The sequence below is a fragment of the Octopus sinensis genome, unplaced genomic scaffold (genome assembly GCF_006345805.1).
Source record: "Octopus sinensis unplaced genomic scaffold, ASM634580v1 Contig18749, whole genome shotgun sequence".
Taxonomy (NCBI): Eukaryota; Metazoa; Mollusca; class Cephalopoda; order Octopoda; family Octopodidae; genus Octopus; species Octopus sinensis.
In genome coordinates this window covers 355505-373513 of record NW_021835996.1, presented here as the reverse complement: position 1 = coordinate 373513, position 18009 = coordinate 355505, and the positions used below count along the sequence as shown (strand labels likewise).

The 18009-nt window shown below is 35.3% G+C and overlaps 1 protein-coding gene across 1 annotated transcript; it reads right to left on the bottom strand.

Annotated features, from left to right (window-relative positions):
• Nucleotides 1–6614: 6614 nt before the first annotated feature.
• LOC115231681 lies at nt 6615–8156 on the bottom strand. The gene has a single exon (XM_029801653.1). The coding sequence runs from the start codon at nt 8154–8156 to the stop codon at nt 6615–6617; it is 1542 nt and encodes a 513-aa protein (XP_029657513.1).
• Nucleotides 8157–18009: the final 9853 nt, after the last annotated feature.

Here is an 18009-nt window from a genome sequence, read left to right as displayed (position 1 = left end):
AGTAGATCTGAATTGTTGAATGGAGTTCTCCCTAAATGGATCAAAATAGTAGATACCTATGGGTATGGCAGAATGTAAATATTGCTAAGAGATTCTATTTTAACGGCTTTGTCGAATCTGGCTACTCTCTATCACCGAAGCGCCAGACATGAAGCTGCGACGTTGCTCGAGTTATTAGTCAAAATAGTGAAGGGTCATGTAAGATCCTTTGCCTTATCTTAGTGTGATTCGACAGAGGTCACATCCACGAGTTCTACAATCATATCAACTGATGATGTTTAATTTATTATATTTATCAAAGTTCACTTATATTTTTAATCTTTAAATTCACTAATTTGTTTTCTTAGTAATGCTTTACGCGTAAATATAAAATAATTTATATTTTAGAATAAGTGTAGTCTTCAAGTATGTGATAAAAGTTACATAACTTAGAATAGAGTAATTCTTAAGCGGAGTACAGATGTATCGATTCAATCATGTAATTGGCATAAAATCATTTACATTTCTTAATTATATACAACATCAGTTATAACAGCAAAGAACTTTTCGTATTTTTTTGAAAGATAATTAATTATGTACAGTCAATACATATTAGGAAATTAAGATTCGCCAGTGGCCGCACCGCGGATAGAAAACTTTTCGTATTCTTAGATTTAAAAATAAAACGATAATTATCTCAGCTATGGATATTATTTCGTGGTTAAAAACGGTGTGAAACATCAGCAGTGCATTTGCTAATAAAACAAATTCTAATTTTACTATGTTTGATAAGTTGAATGATTACATCTGCTATCTAAATTTGAATCAAATAGAAAATTTAAAAAATTAAATAACTTCCCATTTACTTGAATTGAAGAAAGAAGTTGAAAAATATAGGTTAAATTAATGAAATAAATCTTGAACTTTTTGTCAATCCTTTTTTGTAAAAGTTTATGATTTACTTTCTAAAATTCAAAAAGAATTTATCGAATTAATAAATTCTTACGAATCTAATGGATTTTGGATTTTTTATGTAATCGATTTTGTGCTGTTGTTTCCAACTAAATATCTCTTCGAACAATGACTTTCATCATTGATCATTTTGAAATCAGTTAATCGTCCGAGACTGAATGTTGTGCATGATGTTCGAGAATGTCTTTTGTTAAAAAATCCAGAAATAGAAAGATTAGTCATTGATAAACAACACCATCCATCTCATTAATTTAATATTTTTTTACATCGATAAGGGTTAGGCGAAAAATTATTTAGATGCCAAGGTGAGTCAAAAAAAGGTTCAAGAACGACTGCGATAATCTATACACCTTACCTCGGAGTGATATGATAATCCGTGGTTAAAATCAAAACGGTGATTTAGACCTCTGACACAGACAAAATTTACTGTCCAGACGACCGCTTCGATTTAATGCAGAGTACCTCCTGAGGCAAAATACAGTGAAATATCCAAAAATCACATCTTGCATTTGCAGCCGTAACTTCTCTCTGAATTGAGCAAAAACATCATCTGTAGCTACAATAACACTCCAAACTTATCTTAGACAATGACAAGAGATTCGAATATTTCATTTGTGGTAGTGTAGTTTGTCATAGATATCAAATCAAGAAATTCCTTTGTGACCGTCAAATTCTTGTCCACACTATGAATAAAAGAGCTAACTTAACCACATCCAGTATGTCAGTCCTATCGTTAATAGCAATGAAAAGGTAATGAATAAGTGATTTTCACCTAAAGTTGATTATGAAAATCAACGGCAAAATCTAAAATACTATTCACCAAAGTATTTTTGCAAGACTAATGCTTTCGAAATCAGGTCAATTAGTAGGGCATATGATTTCAGTAGCTTTCATAATTCATGATTTTATAAAATCACGATCACTATATGGTTTTGATGATCCTCATTATCATCTCGAAATTTGGCAAAAGATTGCCGATTCTGAAAACATACAAGTAGTGAATGCTCTTATCCTTTCTCATTTTTCCCATCAAGCTATTATATTCTTCAACATGGTGGGTTTCGTAGTGACGTCGAATGTTATATTCTCTAGCCACTGAAATTTCTTGAGTACACACCAAACAAAGAATTTCCGTTTAAATCGGCAAAGAAATATTGAATTTTTCACTTTTTTAGAACGTTTTGCATTCGATATACTTTACGTTTTGTTGAAAAAGGTATCTACACAAGACTACACTGTTAAACTTATTTCCCAATTGACAAGATTTTCCAATGCTAAAAGGTTTAAGTTTTTGACTGTCAAACGCTCCGTGGAAAGCTTCACAAGACTTATTGGAACTTTTGATAGTAAGAGTTTTGTCAGGCAAGGAACGGAAATACAATCCAATCTCGTCACAATTGAAGATTCACAAATTGCGATAACCTTCAAGATCAAGTCAAATAATTTTAAAAATTATTATTGTTTAATTTTTAAAAATAACAGTAATATATCTTTATACGGTATGCACGATTGACTACGGCCGGTAGAGGATTCGGAATCAAGAGGTCAAAATTATATTGAAAAAAACTGTAAAAAATTTGGACCTGAGAAAAAAGCCGGTATATGGAAAGATTCGGTACATTTAGAGGCCCATTTAGACGAGTTTCACTGTATTATGATTGTTTTTCTTTTCTGAAATTTTTTCGACCTAAGCCATTTCTAAGAAATGTTTATTTGATTTCTTAGACGCCAATGAATAAATTTTGATTTATTATCTGAACTTGCGTATCAATAGTAACCAATCATAATTGCAAAATATGGTTTTCTGATTGTGATAGATTTTTCCAAAATAATATAAAGTTATTTTTTGTAACAAACAGACCACTTTTAAGTAGCTCGATGAACTGCCTTTAAGTAGAGCCTATAGATATTAGAGCATGTAATCTGTAAATTTTAACTACACTGTATTTCTTGATTCGGCAAATATTTCCAAGCCTATAAATAATAATATATCCCTCCGCAAAGCCATAGTATTTTATAGCTCCGCACAGACAAGACGCACACTTTATTTTAAGTAAAAAGTTTATTTTTAGTTAATCGTAAGTAGGGCCAAGGAATGATCTTTGCTTGTTTTTGTGGATTCAAAATAGACAATCCAGTTCCGCAGTAAGTCTTCTTAGATGACGGCGTCACTCATCAAGTTTTTTAGCATCGTAGACGCGTGTAACCTTCCGCCGGATGAGCAGCGCCCGGACGAGAACCGAGACCTAAGTCAGTAAAGCCCGAGACTGTGCGATATGGCGATTAAGTGTACTCTCAAATATTAATTCAATCTTAGAGACATCATATAATATTTCAAAAAACTATTCACAAAATAGCATATCTCCTTTAGATCTAATGTATATGCACTCTAAAGTAGAGTATTTCATCCTTAACTAAGATAAAAACAGGTCATTATATTTTAATGAGAGTAAAGATATATAGAACTACTCAGCAGACCACTTAAGAAGATCTTGCAATTGTGCATCCTCTAAATACCTAAATTATCCCCCAATACACCTTCATCAGCCTCAGAAGGAATGACCGTGGGGGTTGATTCAGGAACAGAAGGAAGTGGTACGCCAGAAGACGAGGCAGGAAGCGGGATTTGGTTCTCCAATTCCTTCAATTCATCCAACAATTCTCCCTAATGTATCGAGTAACAAATATTATCTGCCTCGTCGTACTGCTGAGCCCCGATGGGAGTCGAAATTAAATCGGAAAACTCATCAGCGAGTTCTCGTTGTTCAGCAATCTCGTCCATTACATCATGAACCTTATCCGGATCACTTTAAGATTATTTTAGTGAGAAACTTACATTCCTCCCGACATTTTGAGAGCCTTCGCTGCCTGGGACATGACAGTCATCAACTCTTTATTTGTTCCGGCATTTTCGAGACCTTCTCTTTGATATTCTAATGTTGTCAAAGTTCCGTCTATTTGTTGCAGTTGTTTTTCGTATTTTTTCTTTCGTTTCAACGCTGAGAGAGCTCCTCGTTTGTCACCTTTGGCTGCGAGTTGTTTTGCCAGTTTGAGCTCTTCATCAAATTTTTTAGAAATAAATTCTTCTTTCTTTGACATTATTTCCTCCATTTCTCTAATTCTTTTAATACTTTCTGCGATTGTTGGAACAGATCCATCATTCTTTTTCCCAAATATTTTGTCCAACAAGCCCATAGTAGGATAAATATATTTCTTTGTGAATTATTGTAAATTATCAACAATATAAATAATATTAATGTTTATTTAAAAAATTAAATATATCATTTTACTAAGATCCCTTAAAGCTTTGGAAATCAATCAAGTTACCAACGACGAATGAAGTTGCATTAGAATGACACAGAACACCACTTTTCTGTGTTATGTCTATATTAAATGCTTAAAAAAATCTTCCGAGATTTCTCCGCCTAGGAAAATAGAGTTTCAATGCTATTATTTTAGATTTGTACTTAGAAATAGGGAATCTTTGAAACTTAAAAGATTAAAATAATCGGATTTTCACAAACTTTTACAACCAAGGTTTCGAAGGTGGAAACCTTCGTTTTTGACAGACCCTCGGGATTTGAAACATTTCGAAAATTGTATTAGAAAATTTATAAAATTCTTATTATTTTTTTTTAACGTTTTTAAACCAATAATAAATTAATAGTTAATCAGAAACTAAGCAGATCTCACTCCAGCTCGCTGATATCCACTCTCCTTCTCTTGGAAGAAGAGTCTACTTCCAGCTGCCTCTTACTCCCCACTACCACATCTGATTCAACCATTGCATCTTCTTTAGCATTCATTGGGTCGTCTTAATTTTTGCATGCCATCTCCACATACCGGTTGGAAGCAGAAGCGTATTCTTCACCAGATACCTTCATTCCGTGCTTGTGTTCGATCATCATACTCTCAAGCGTTCTTTTCAGTACAACGGATTGGATGTATGTCCTCGTTCCTGCTTCAATAGATAGTTTCTTCATATAATTTTTGAAGCATTTCGAGACAACTCCATCCCATGTCATAACCACAGGAATTATTTTTACTTGACAGCTATACAGAAGCGAAAGCTCACTTGCCAATAGGTCATACTTGTGACACTTTTCAACCTCCACTTGCTTGAGGCGATCCTGTGAAGTAATACCCACTTCAATTAGATTTATTTCGTTTCTGACTTTGTCGTGGACAAAGATATCTGGCTTGTTATATTCTACTTTTGTTTCGGTGAGGATTGTAGAATCAACCCTGATTTCAACTTTTCCCGTCGACAGTGTTGACTGAACAGAATGTCCCTTCAATCGTCTTGCTTTTTTGAGTCCATACATTCGGCACAAGTTAAGGTGAATACACTTCACAACTTCGTTGTGTCTCCGGAGATAATCACTGTTGAGCATTTTACCACACTGAGTAGCCATGTGGTCAACAGTTTTCTTGCTTTTCTTACAATGATTGCATAATGAGTCAGCGGATGCAAAGAACAAGTTTCGATCTTGCAAAAGACAATACAATGCTTCGCTTCGTGGCCCATTATTTCCATTAGATAGCCATTCTGAGGATGCAGGTAAATCAACATTAGGTTCATCCACACATTTGAAAAGCACAGAATGTAGTGCTTTAGAACTAATTTTCTTTTGTAAATATTGTATCTGACTGGACTTTAGAGACTCTATAGTAATACTCTTCTTATCAATAATTGCATATTTGGAGGATAGAAATCCTGCGATCATAGCCAAATGCCATTTATTCATTTTAATTACACGCAGAATCCCCGCCCTCCGTAAGCATATAGTTGACATATTTTCCAGACTCGTAAGGAACTGAAAGAGCATTAGTTCACTTTTGAAAGTAACTGATGAAAGCCCTCTTCCAAGAGCCTTCCGGTTTAAATACAGTCTCTCTTTATTTGCAGGTTTGAGATGTAATCTGAGCGACGTAAGCAATTGCCGTATTTGTCTGTCAATATCATCAAATTCAGAAGGTTCAATATTGATTAGCCCAATATAATAATTATATAGTGACAATGCATATTCATTTATAGCACGAAACAGATTCACAGAGTTGAGTTTTGTTTTCGATAGCATAGTTATCCTCTTCTTAACATTCTCAAAGATAGAGTCCATAACTCTATTCTTAAGAACATTGCTTCCACCATCTTCAAGTACACCCAAATACCGATATCCATTGATTCCATCAATAGTCTTACAACATGATAATGATTCCAAATTAGACGCTGATTTTTCTGAATTCATCTCCAAACCAACAATTTTAAAAAATCCGTTAACAGCTTCCATCATTTTGAGTAAAGTGTCTTGTTTGAGAGCAAATATTTTTAGATCGTCAATAAATAGCAAATGATTAGTGGAATATGTTAACATATTGGGATCTTCCTGGTTAATTTCAAGTTTTGGAAACACGGAATTAAGGATCCTGCTTAGAGGATCTAATACCATAACAAATAGTAAAGGAGACAATGAGTCTCCCTGTAAAATTCCTCGGTTTAACTTCACTGATCCAATTCTTCTACCTTCCATATGCAGCTTTACTGCCCACTTCTTAACTACGCTCTTCACAAAGTTTACGATCCAAAGCGGGATTCCAGAACAATCCAAAACGTGAAACAAAAAATCATGATCAACTGAGTCATATGCTTTCTTCACATCGACTCAAGCAGAATAAAGGCCATTCCCGTACTCCTTGTTCAAACATTGGTTAATGAGAGCTTGCTCCTTGGCGCCTTGACAATACTTCCTCGTTCCAAGTTGGTTGTCTGAAATTAGGCCAAATGCCTCGACAAAATCAGCCAGTTTTACATTAACACATTTGGTGACAAGTTTATACAATGTCGGCATACACGTTATAGGACGTAAGTCCTTCGGGGTCTCACAATCATCTTTTTTAGGAATCAAATATGTTATTCCAGTGTAAAACCAACTTTCAGGCATGTACTCTCCATTAATTATTCGGGTTATCTCGTGACACAGAAATCCATGTAATGACTCCATCTTCTTAATGAAAAAGTTATATATCCCATCACATCCACATGCCTTCCAGTCAGGAAGATACTTAATAACATTTCCAAAAAACTCTTCCGTAAACTCTGGAAGCATATGTTCAGCACAAGTAGTTCGTTTTCCAACAACGTCATAAGATTGAGGCCTCTCATTTCTCTCGCTCCAGACTTTTTGCCAAAAAGAGACACATTCTTCATCATCAAATCCATACAGCGTCACTTCCTCTTTCTTTGTTAAGTCTCGATAGAATCTTTTTCGATTTAATTCAAAGCACTGATTATCCTTACGAAATTGCTTCCTTGAATTATGAACTTCTATTTTCTTATTGTTAATCCTAATCAGGTCTTGCAATAATATCTGAATCCTCGACAGCTCACCTTTCTTAGTTTTCTTATACCCATAGCGACAGAGAACATCCATTACCTTTTGCTTTTCAGATGGAGGTAGTGTTTGATTGGAATGGGAATTAACAACTTCCAATTCTGCAGATAATTTTGAAATTTTCTTTTCAATATTTTCTACCCATGTGCTCTGTGCTTTGTCTCTCATGGTTAGAGATAAATACGCACATTGAGCAGCATATAGAATATCAGAAATGCTATCGATATCATTAGGATGATTATCTTTCGTAATATAATATATCGCCGAATTCAATCCTGTCAATATATCAGTTTTCAAATATTTATTTTGAATTTTTGGAGTTGGTTTACGTGAATCCCTTGGAATCGATTCAATATTCTTAATTTGTATATTCAACTCTTCTAGACACTTTCTAAAAGTGGAAATTTCTGAGCTCTCAAGAAATTGCTTCTGATGGCAATTGCTTCTATAATTATTATCCACTCTCATTGGTTTAACCATTCCTTTGAGTTGACTGAGACTTGCACTCTTCGAGAATTTTGAATTAAACTTCTCACGGATAAGGTTCCATCCACCTCTTGGTATCCTCCCAATTCTTTGCTTCGTGGCATAAACAATCTGAGACACCCACTCAGCTTCAGAAACACAACTAGCATCATCGATAATGGCCGAAAGGGAATGCAAGTTAGTTGGGATAGTAGGATTCCCAGCAATTGGATTGTCATGAATACTAGTCCTTGTGCTGTTATCCAGCCCCAGAGACGACACTCCTGCACTTGTTATGTTATTTTTATCCTTTTTCGCAGGAAGGCCCCTAGGATTCGATTTCCTCATATCATTAGGAACGGACATGCACAACACCACAACAACTTAAATTCCTTATTTATTCTAAAATTCTTATAAAAAAGACTTTGTTTTGGAAAACTTATGATTATTTTTATTCAAATTTTGAATTTTTTTATATTTTATTGCCCTCTTACGACTTCTTTCATCAGAGAAGTCGGAGGAAAAGTTGCTAGGCGACGTGGGGAGCCTCGAGAAGTGTCATGGTTATTCCAACAAATTGGAATAGCTGTCGTTCGCGGCAATGCACACTCCATCATGCGTGCAACCGCAAGTGCCTTTTAATCATTGACTAACTTATTTCAATAATTACTTTGAATAAAAAAAAAAAAATTTTATTGACAGAAAAAGAACATTTATCATATTAAGGGCTCTCTGTGGTCACCCTAGTGAACGCTAGATCAATATGGAGACGGCGTTCCGAGCTAATCCGGCTCGTTGCTTTCCACCAGCCGGATATCTTAGTAGTAAACGAGTCAAAATTAAAACATGGAATGATATTTACCTTGGATGGCTATACTTCATATGATGTCCAGTGGAGGGATGGTGGGGTTACTGCCACGGGTACGGCCATCTTCTATATGAATGAGTTGAAGAGAAAAAACTTGATAATAGAAAACGAAACCATCTGTGAATTTGTCTCTCTCGAGTTAATAATTATCTGGACAAGAGTGGATCTGATTGAGAAATGTACTCTAAAAAAATTAGCGAAAAACAAAATTGCTGATTTCTTCAAACGCAACCAATTTTCACTAATTGCTGGAGATCTAAATTTTAAATGCCTATCGGGGTGTTCCACAAGGATACTCGCTATCTCCCGTGCTTTTTATTGTGTATCTTGAGGGACTTTAAATCAGTTATAAAAATGATTATCACGAGATATCCTACGCAGATGACTTGGACTTTGTGTCAGACGACGGAGAAATTCTCAGAAATTCTCAATAATATGCTCCCGAACAAATTCGAAAAATGGTTTCTCACTGTGAACACCGAAAAAACCGAATATATCCTTAAGCCGATTGGAAAGACGCATTGATGAATCATGGAGAAGGCACAAAAAGTTGGAAACGCTCCTGGGAGACACAGAGGATGTTACCCGAAGGAAAATCTTTTCAAATGGAGCCTTTAGAAAGCTTATGTCTCTATAGTTAGTTAGTTAGTTAGTTAAGCCATATTCAGCCGATTCCGGCCATTGGCGATTCTGTAAGACAAGTCCCTCCACGAAACTCTATCCCCCACCAGCTCTGCTATTTCCGACAAATGATGTCCGGTAAGTTTCACTACTTCAGATGTCCAGTTTAGTTTCGGTCTACCCTGCTTCCTTTTTCCAGCGAACGAAGACAGCAGGATTTCTTTTCCTATACCATTCTCCCGAAGCACGTGCCCCAAGTCCAATTTCCTGGTACTAAGTCCTCTTACATTCCACGTTGCAATTTTGTGAGAATCCGCAATGCGCACATTAGTAGGAAAAGGGTTAACGTTATTGACAATTAGGGCAGAAGAATCCGTGAAGGATTTGTCAGAAGAATTTGCAAGGCAACAAGAAGAAACGGGGTAGCAGAAGATTACAAACGACAACCTATACAAATTATGCAACTCAGAAATTCTTTCGATCGAAATTCTGAAATCACGATGGAGGCTATTTGACCACATTCTGCGGATGGACTTCGCCACTCCTGCAAACATTGCTATGGAAACATATTTCATGCAATGCGGAGACGCATTCCGAGGAAGACCAAGGACAACACTTCCATCGGTGCTAAATCAGGATCTCAAAACTATTGGGAGGAAACTCGAAACTGCTGATGATCTCGACAATCTAAGAGAATTGGCAAAGAGGAGAGGCACCTGGAGAAGGTTGTGGGACAGTATTGTTGTTCACGCGGCACAAGGGAAGCTTAATTAGTTTTATGACTTCTCGGGAGTGCTTTTAATAATAATAATAAATGCCTATCTTATGGCTGTCGAAAAGAAATCGGCAGATAGAAAAATCCTGCGGGCTATATCCGATCAAGTTGGTTTTGATATTTGGACATGGGAAGAGCCAAATCATTTTTCATGTTATGGAGATTATTTCTTAGGGATGTTCCTAACTTCACCCTTATTGAAGTTCTTATGTGAACTCCCGAGGAAAATCGAAGACATCGGGAGTGATCATACTCCCCAGATGATGCTGTACCCGACATTAATGGAGGATATCTTTTTGCACTATAGAACCGTAAAAACGGACTGGGCCTTCTATAAACTATTCATTTCTTTTAATCTTGGAAACTCCTGTTTAACAGTCGAGAAGAATGAAGATGCAATAGAAAGAACAGATGACTACATTAGAAGCCTGTTGAGCAGCTTCATGGTGAAGTACTCTGAAAAAATCTACTCAAAACAGAAAATCCCAAATACTTCCGGGGTCTATGATAAACATTGTTTTTAAAAAATAGACTTATGTCGACAGAACTTTAATGAAAGAATGAATAAGTGCTATTGAAAAATCACTTTGTCATACAGCTCAAATTGAAAAAGAACGTGCTTGGTTACGCCAATCAAAAATGCTCCATCCAAAAAACCCAAAATTTTGGACAGCTTACAGTAAAATAACTGGAACCCAAATAAAAGCTGAAGTAATTCGCGTGGGACTCCCGGGAGGATGCCTGTCGAGCCAAGAGGAGACAACCGAACTCCTGCGAAATCAGTTTGCAGCTATTCTGGAAGCAGACCGATGTGCGTCTTTACCAAAACCTCCTCCAGCAAACTACACAAGAAGATTGAGACGCTATCCAATTACTAGTCTGAGACTCTTGAAGCAATAAGGGCAGCCAAAAATGCGGCCACAGGATATGACAAGATTCCAATGGTCTGTTTTAAGCATGCACCAAATTGTTTGGTGTCTTGGCTCACAAACCTTTTTAATTCGAGCCTCCAGAGAGGATGCGTTCCAAAATCATGGAAAAAACTGAAATTCGAATGTGCTTATTTATGCCGATGACGTTATTATCACGGACGAGGCAGCCCTTCCGACGACGTTAGGAAATGAAACTAAAAATCTACTTAGAGTAAATAAAACACTGGATGACAGTGAAGTAAAATACCAATTATTAAGTTGTTTTATTTTCACACATTTATCTACTGAGGTTACTTGATCTTCATATTATGTGCTCTTTTAAATCGCAAAGGAATGTCTTTTGTAAAACTAAGGAAAATATTCATAAAAAACTGTGCCAAAACTATTTGATAAATATAGATTAAACCAAGGTCAGAGGAGATTTCTTGAATAATAATACCGACTAAACATATCATTAAGGGACGTATTTATTTAAAAACTGATTCAGATTTTTGAGAAGAATTTTATCGCATATAGGTGTAAAGAAAGAATAACGAGGAGATTAAACGAAGTACCAAAGTGTCTCTTTCAATGCGTATCCCCAATTATTGTCGGTGTCGACAACTTTTTTTCAAAACCATCCGGATTGTGGCCACAGAAGATTCTTGCGAGCCTTCTAGTTGTACTCCATAAGCCAGTTTCAATGCGAAACGTCTTGTTTTTTCCAACTGTTCGACAAGGTAGTCACTTTCCTCCGTACCATACCAGCCCTCGTAGTCATATGTGAGGACTAGCTGTACACACGTTTTGTAGACGTAGATGTACGTTTCCGGATCCAGATGGAACCTGGTTAAGCTTTTGAGGATTCTAACGCTCCTCTTCTCTGTTTAGCTACGTGGTCGGCGTACGAACCACGGCAGTTGACTATTACTCCGAGGAAGCGTAGATTCAAACCCATATCATAACCACTCATAGCGTAGCTGCACAACGTGTTCCTCTTTGCATCCATGAAATGGTGCTCTTCTCGGGTGCTATTGTCAAGCCTTTCTCAGCAGTCCACTTCTTTAACTCGGCAATGTACGACTTAGTCGTCTCCAAGACTGTGATATTCTTTTCGAGGTATCCATAACTAGGATATCATCAGCGTAGATGACAAGTTTGTCAGTACGTACAGACGGTAGGGGAATGTCCGACAAGACGAGGTTGAAAAGAAGTGGACTCAAGACAGATCCCTGCGGGACGCCCCTTCTAAGTTCCACACATCCCAATAGGCGGTTCCCACAGCAAACAAGATTTCCTTCTACACAAGAAGTTTTCTAGCCATCGATAGGTCTTTATTCCGGCTCCAGTCTCATGGGCTCTCGCAAGTAGGCCCAAGTGCCATACGCTAGCAAAAATTTTTGCGAGATCTGTAGGCACGTGATAGTTGGTATTCTAATTCCATGAGACAGTCCCCTGTGAATCTTCCTTCACAGAATCCCCATTGTACGGACGAAAGCAGATTCTGTGATTCTACATAACAAGAAGGTCTGTTAAAGACAATCTTTTCCATAGTTTTAGAGAAAGCACAAATCAGACTAATCGGCCGATAGTTCATTGCTAGCAGTTTTGATTTACCAGGTTTTGGTATCATTCGAACGATCGTACATTTCCATGTCGATGGAAGATGTCCAAATGTCCAGCTAGTTTCAAACATCATAGTCAGTCCTTGCATCAAAGTTTATCTGAGGAATGTAGTCGAAACCAGGTTATTTGTTCTTCAACCCAGCTATTGCCTTTTTAGCCTCCTCTTGTGTTATCGTTCCACATAATGGTCCTTCTAGCAGCTGCAAAGAGTTGAGCTTCTTCACAATCCTGTCATACGTCCGTCGTGAAACGACGGCATCGATTTCTTGTACCCGACTGAGTTGGTCCCTGAGTGCATCCGGGACGAGACCAGAGCGGATTTTTTTATGATATGACGAATAACTTAAAGTCAAGAAATTCCGTAAAATATAAAAATAACTGTACAAATAATGACCAATCCAAATAGAATCACAAGAACCAATACATATACACTAGCGGGAACTTTCTCATTGATAGAGGGTTGTTGCTTTTGTTGTTCATTCATTTCTGGATATCCATATGTCTCTATTTATTAAAATGCGAATACCAGATGGTATTGATTTAGATGATTTCTTTTATTGAGGTTATCAAATTTTTACACACATCATTAAACATTTATTCATTTGAAAATTGAGAAAGATAACTTCACAAACCACGCTACAAAATGAAAAAATTTTCTATTATCTCTTTAATAGTCAGTTTACGATATTGTGACTCAGAAATTACAAACCTGATCTTTTATTTTTTAATTAAAAATTGTCTAATACGTCGAAAAATAAAGAAAAAATTAAAAAAAATCATTTACGTTGAGGCAAAAATTGCTTGACTGTTCCCTCAAAAAACGGCAATCAAAATTCTTTGTCAGAACCACGACGATTCCCATCAATCTTCTACAGATAGGAATCATTCTCCAGATGCTATAGATGAAGGACGTAGTGAGATTTCCTGTGACTCCAGAGGTTTCAAATAGGACGGTTTAAAAAAAGTAATCATTGATTATAGATCAGTTGTCAGTAAATCTGAAACAATAGTTTCATCAATTGTCATTGAAATTATCGAAATTATATACTTATTAATTTAATAGATTTTTGTACTTTTTAATTAATTGATAATTGCACTTTGTTTTTATATTCTTGTTATGTATATTTAAAATTTTATCGTTTGGATAAATTTTAACCGAAACTTAAATTTTTTCAATTTGATCAAAAAACTGTTTTTGAAAATATTTTAAAGATCTATACTAATGAAAATATTTTAATGCCAATAAAACATTATATTAGTGTATAATAAAACTTTATAAACTTATATTTATTTCTTTTTTGATTTGTATTTTTTCTTAATCTCTATATTTTTTGATTGTTTTTCAAGGATACAAAGTTGCGTAATTTTATCGATAAAATCATCTGGAGGAGAACTGAATGGGTCTTGAAAACAATATTTTACTAAAATACAGTCTTTATATATTATTGAAATTATAACTTTGAGTCGTTTTTTTGATCGCAATTTTAATTTTTTGATTGAGTGGAGTACTTGAATCAAATACTTTTGAAAACTGATTCAGTTTAGTTTTCATCGAATGCTTAGGATGCGTGCTTATAAATGTAGGTAAAGGTAAAAACTACTTTGAAGTTTTATTCAATTTTAATGTTTCAATGTGATCACATTTTGAACAATTTAACGAGTTTTTAGATAGTAACAAATTTGGAAACATTGAAACAATTTTATTTTTTTCCGAATTTTTGTTTAACTGCAATTATAAAAATAAAACTGAAATAACGATAGGCCAGGTGGTAACGACTAATCTAACCATAACTCATACAGTTTGTATAATCAAAAATGCATTAAATCATAATTAATACCTAGTGCTAACATGAAGTGGCTTAAAATCTATTCTTTTGAATAATAAAAGCAGAGATCAATACAAATTAATTGCCACTACGATTCATTGATTTTAAATAATTCAGATAATTTCAAAAAATATAAATGCTATAAAAATGATCGGAATTCTATTATTTAATTAAATCATAATGCTTGCGCGAGAAATTCCTGAGCAAAATGTCGTATCTTAAGAATAATGGTTTTTTAGAAATCTACATTAACTGTTAAATCGCTAATTGTCCTGGCGTGTTAATTAGAATGAAAAGAAATAGCTCCATTGTTTATAAACAAAATACAGTCTAACCTCTTTTCTGAGTTTCCCCAGAAAGAGGGGTTTTTTATACTAACAATAAAATAACGTTTTGTTAGTTGAAAACAAAAAAAGATCTTTATTTTAATTCACATCTAACGATTTTAATTTTTGTTTTTAAAATAATCCGTTATTTTATCTCAGATTTTGTACTTTTTAATTAATTGATCCATCGTTATCTTTTTAAAGTTATAAAATGCAGTTAATACCTCTGGAGCAAGCTGAAAATACCATCTTCCATCTCATTAATTGTAGAAATTAGTTTCTTAGTAGATTGGCATTTTTCAACACCGTCATATAACGCCTCGTCATTTTCTATACCAGAGATTTCTACTGATATAACAGTTTCTTCGATCTTTTCTTCATTTATCTGATTACATTTTTTTGAACATCATCTGTACGTTGCTCATTAATTTTATTTCAGCAATTCGTGATCGTTTTTATAGTAACATTCATCCAAGCATCTTCAATTGCTAACAAAACATTTCTCATATTTATATTTGATAGACTTTAAAAGATTATTTCATATTTGTCTACTTTGAATACCATCTAATATTAATTCTTCGCCTTCAAACAAGCATATAAATTTAACCAATTCGTGTGAGTAAAATGTTTTATATGAACGAATTATTCCCAGATCAAGCGGCTGAAGCAGCGGAGTAGTATTTTTAGGATTTGAAATTTGTACTGCTTTTTTAGCGGTAGATTGTAATAATGGTCCGGAAACAACTAAATTATCATTTCTTAATCTATAAAAATTTAGGCATATTTGATTTTTTTTAATTATTACATTTTAAACGAAGTAAAAACAACCTTGTCCAGAAATGAATGTTTGTCACTCGGGTTCTCTTAAGGGCTCAGAACCTTCACATCCATCAAAATTATATGTCTAATTTGTCTTTGACAGAAATTTTCTTCGGCATAGAAATACAAACACGTTATTATTATTTATTATAAAATAAAATTCAAAAATTAAAAAAAAATATATAAAATATTAAATTTCCCATAACGGAGTTTATCTTTTAACACGAAAGACAGAGCAAGTAACGTTTCGTGATCCCGACACGCACGAGGAGACTCCTTATGTCGGCCTGATTTTCCTCTTGGTTCCCGCGCGAGCACGTAGTGGTCGTATTTCTCCATGTCTTCATCTGATCGTTTATATAGTATCAAGAGGTTTTCCATGCTTGTATGAGTCGAAAGCTTGCATTTTGTCCAACGCTCCGTGAATGCTAGAGTTCTTTTCCGGCTCGCCTCACTCTTCTGTTTATTGGACCAGAAAATGGAGTTGCCACATGCCGTGCATGCATGCGAGAAACAAGGCGGGATGTACTGATTGTATAGACATCCAAGTACTGAGTGCTTTCCAAACTTCCAAATTCCAGAGAGACACTTTAATATATTGGTTTTCCTTTTGCACGTTATGAATATGTTGTCCACGTGTGGAGAGAAGCACACGCGCGCATTGAACGTAACTCCTAGGATCTTCTGAGTCCGGAAAAACTGAATTTTGTTGTTGTCCAGAATAAAACCTAGTTACTGACAGGCGGTTAGCAGTGATCCAGTTATGTAATATGTGACTGGATACGTATGGGCAACCGGTTACATTTTTTTGACCTTGAAAAATTTCAATTTAACCTTGAGCCACACATTGTCATGCTAAAGAAGTGGACAGTAGAAAAGAATTTGTTCCTAGCACCTGAGAAGAGCACCATGGCTGGATCTCCCAAGAGCTTGAATTTATACTACCTCGAAGAAATTGTAAGCTGTCATACCATGTAATAAATCAGAGGAAGATGAGTGCGAGGATCCTTAAAAGCTTAACTAGGTACCATCTGGGTCTGGAAACGTACATCTACGTATACAGAATTTGTGTACAGCCAGTTCTCGTATATGACTAGGAGGGTTAGTTCGGTACGGAGGAAACAGTTGGAAAAAAAGACGTTTGCATTGAAATTGACTTACGGATTACAACTTAACGGACGCCTAGAAAACTCGCAAGAATCCCCCGTGCCGAGATGATCCTGGAGAAAACCTGTGTCTTATCATCATAGTTTGGGTAGCACTAAAAGAGGAAGTTCGGTCCCTTTTTTATCTCCCCGTTAATTATTTTCCTTTGTATTTTTGGTTTTGATTTTTTGGGCAATAAATACAAATTTTTTCTCTGTATAGTAGGGTCCAATTTTGGAATATGCCCAAATAGATTCTAGCGCGAGTTCGTGAGCACTTTATTCAGAGGGTCCGTATATCAAATTACTTACAAAATATAGAATTTTTTGTTATATATTAATATTTTTTTAGGAATATTTTAAACTTTTAATTTTTTAGCATGGCTCACACAGTGTCAACTTTAACATTAAATAAACAAAAATCATCTCCACATCCTTGTGTTATTTCTACTTGTCCTATTGATCAAGATCCAATAAATAGTTTTATATGCGGATCGTACCAATTGAATGAGGCTTTTTTTAAAAATATAACATTTATAGGGATTATATAAAGGACAACTATGTTTATACAATATATCAAATTTAGAACCGATTTACTCTTTACCAACTTCCGCCATTCTCGATATTTGTTGGCGAGAAAAAAAGAGTCAATTTATCTCAATTGACGCTAATGGTCACGTTTGTGGCTATACAGTGGACGACAAAATGATTACTCGACTCTTTTCCACTCAATTGAACGATAAACATCTTTTGTCATTAGACATTGATTCCCGAGATATGCTTATATCCTCTGATTTACACGGCCGTGTTCACTATTGCCAACTTGGCCAGGATTGTGTTACTATAAATACATTTTCATTACATAATTCACAGATTTGGAAAGTTCATTTTGATTCTGACAGTAATTTGTTTTACTCAGGTTTGTTTTTGAAATCAATATTTACTAAGGTGACGACGAAGGTCTTTTAAAACTTTCTGATCTTAGGGTTGGTAGTAACCCGCAAGTATCATTTCGAAAGTTGATCTTTCATTTCTATATTCTAGATATAAATATGGAGTTTGTGGGATTCTATGTTCTGGAAACACAGTATACACAGGGGGGTAAGGACGGGAATCACTTTTTTAGATACGATCAATGTTTGAATATTCTCGACAAAAGGAATTTCTCGGGAGAACATATATCATCTACTAATTTAGGAGGAGGTGTGTGGGGGTTAAAGTTTTGCCCGTCCAACCCTCACATTCTTTTAGTGTCTGTTACCCATTCTGGATTGAGAGTAATCG

Bases quoted from the DNA above. Each gene is read 5' to 3' on its own strand.
- LOC115231681 (XM_029801653.1), bottom strand. From the start codon at position 8,156: ATGAGGAAATCGAATCCTAGGGGCCTTCCTGCGAAAAAGGATAAAAAT.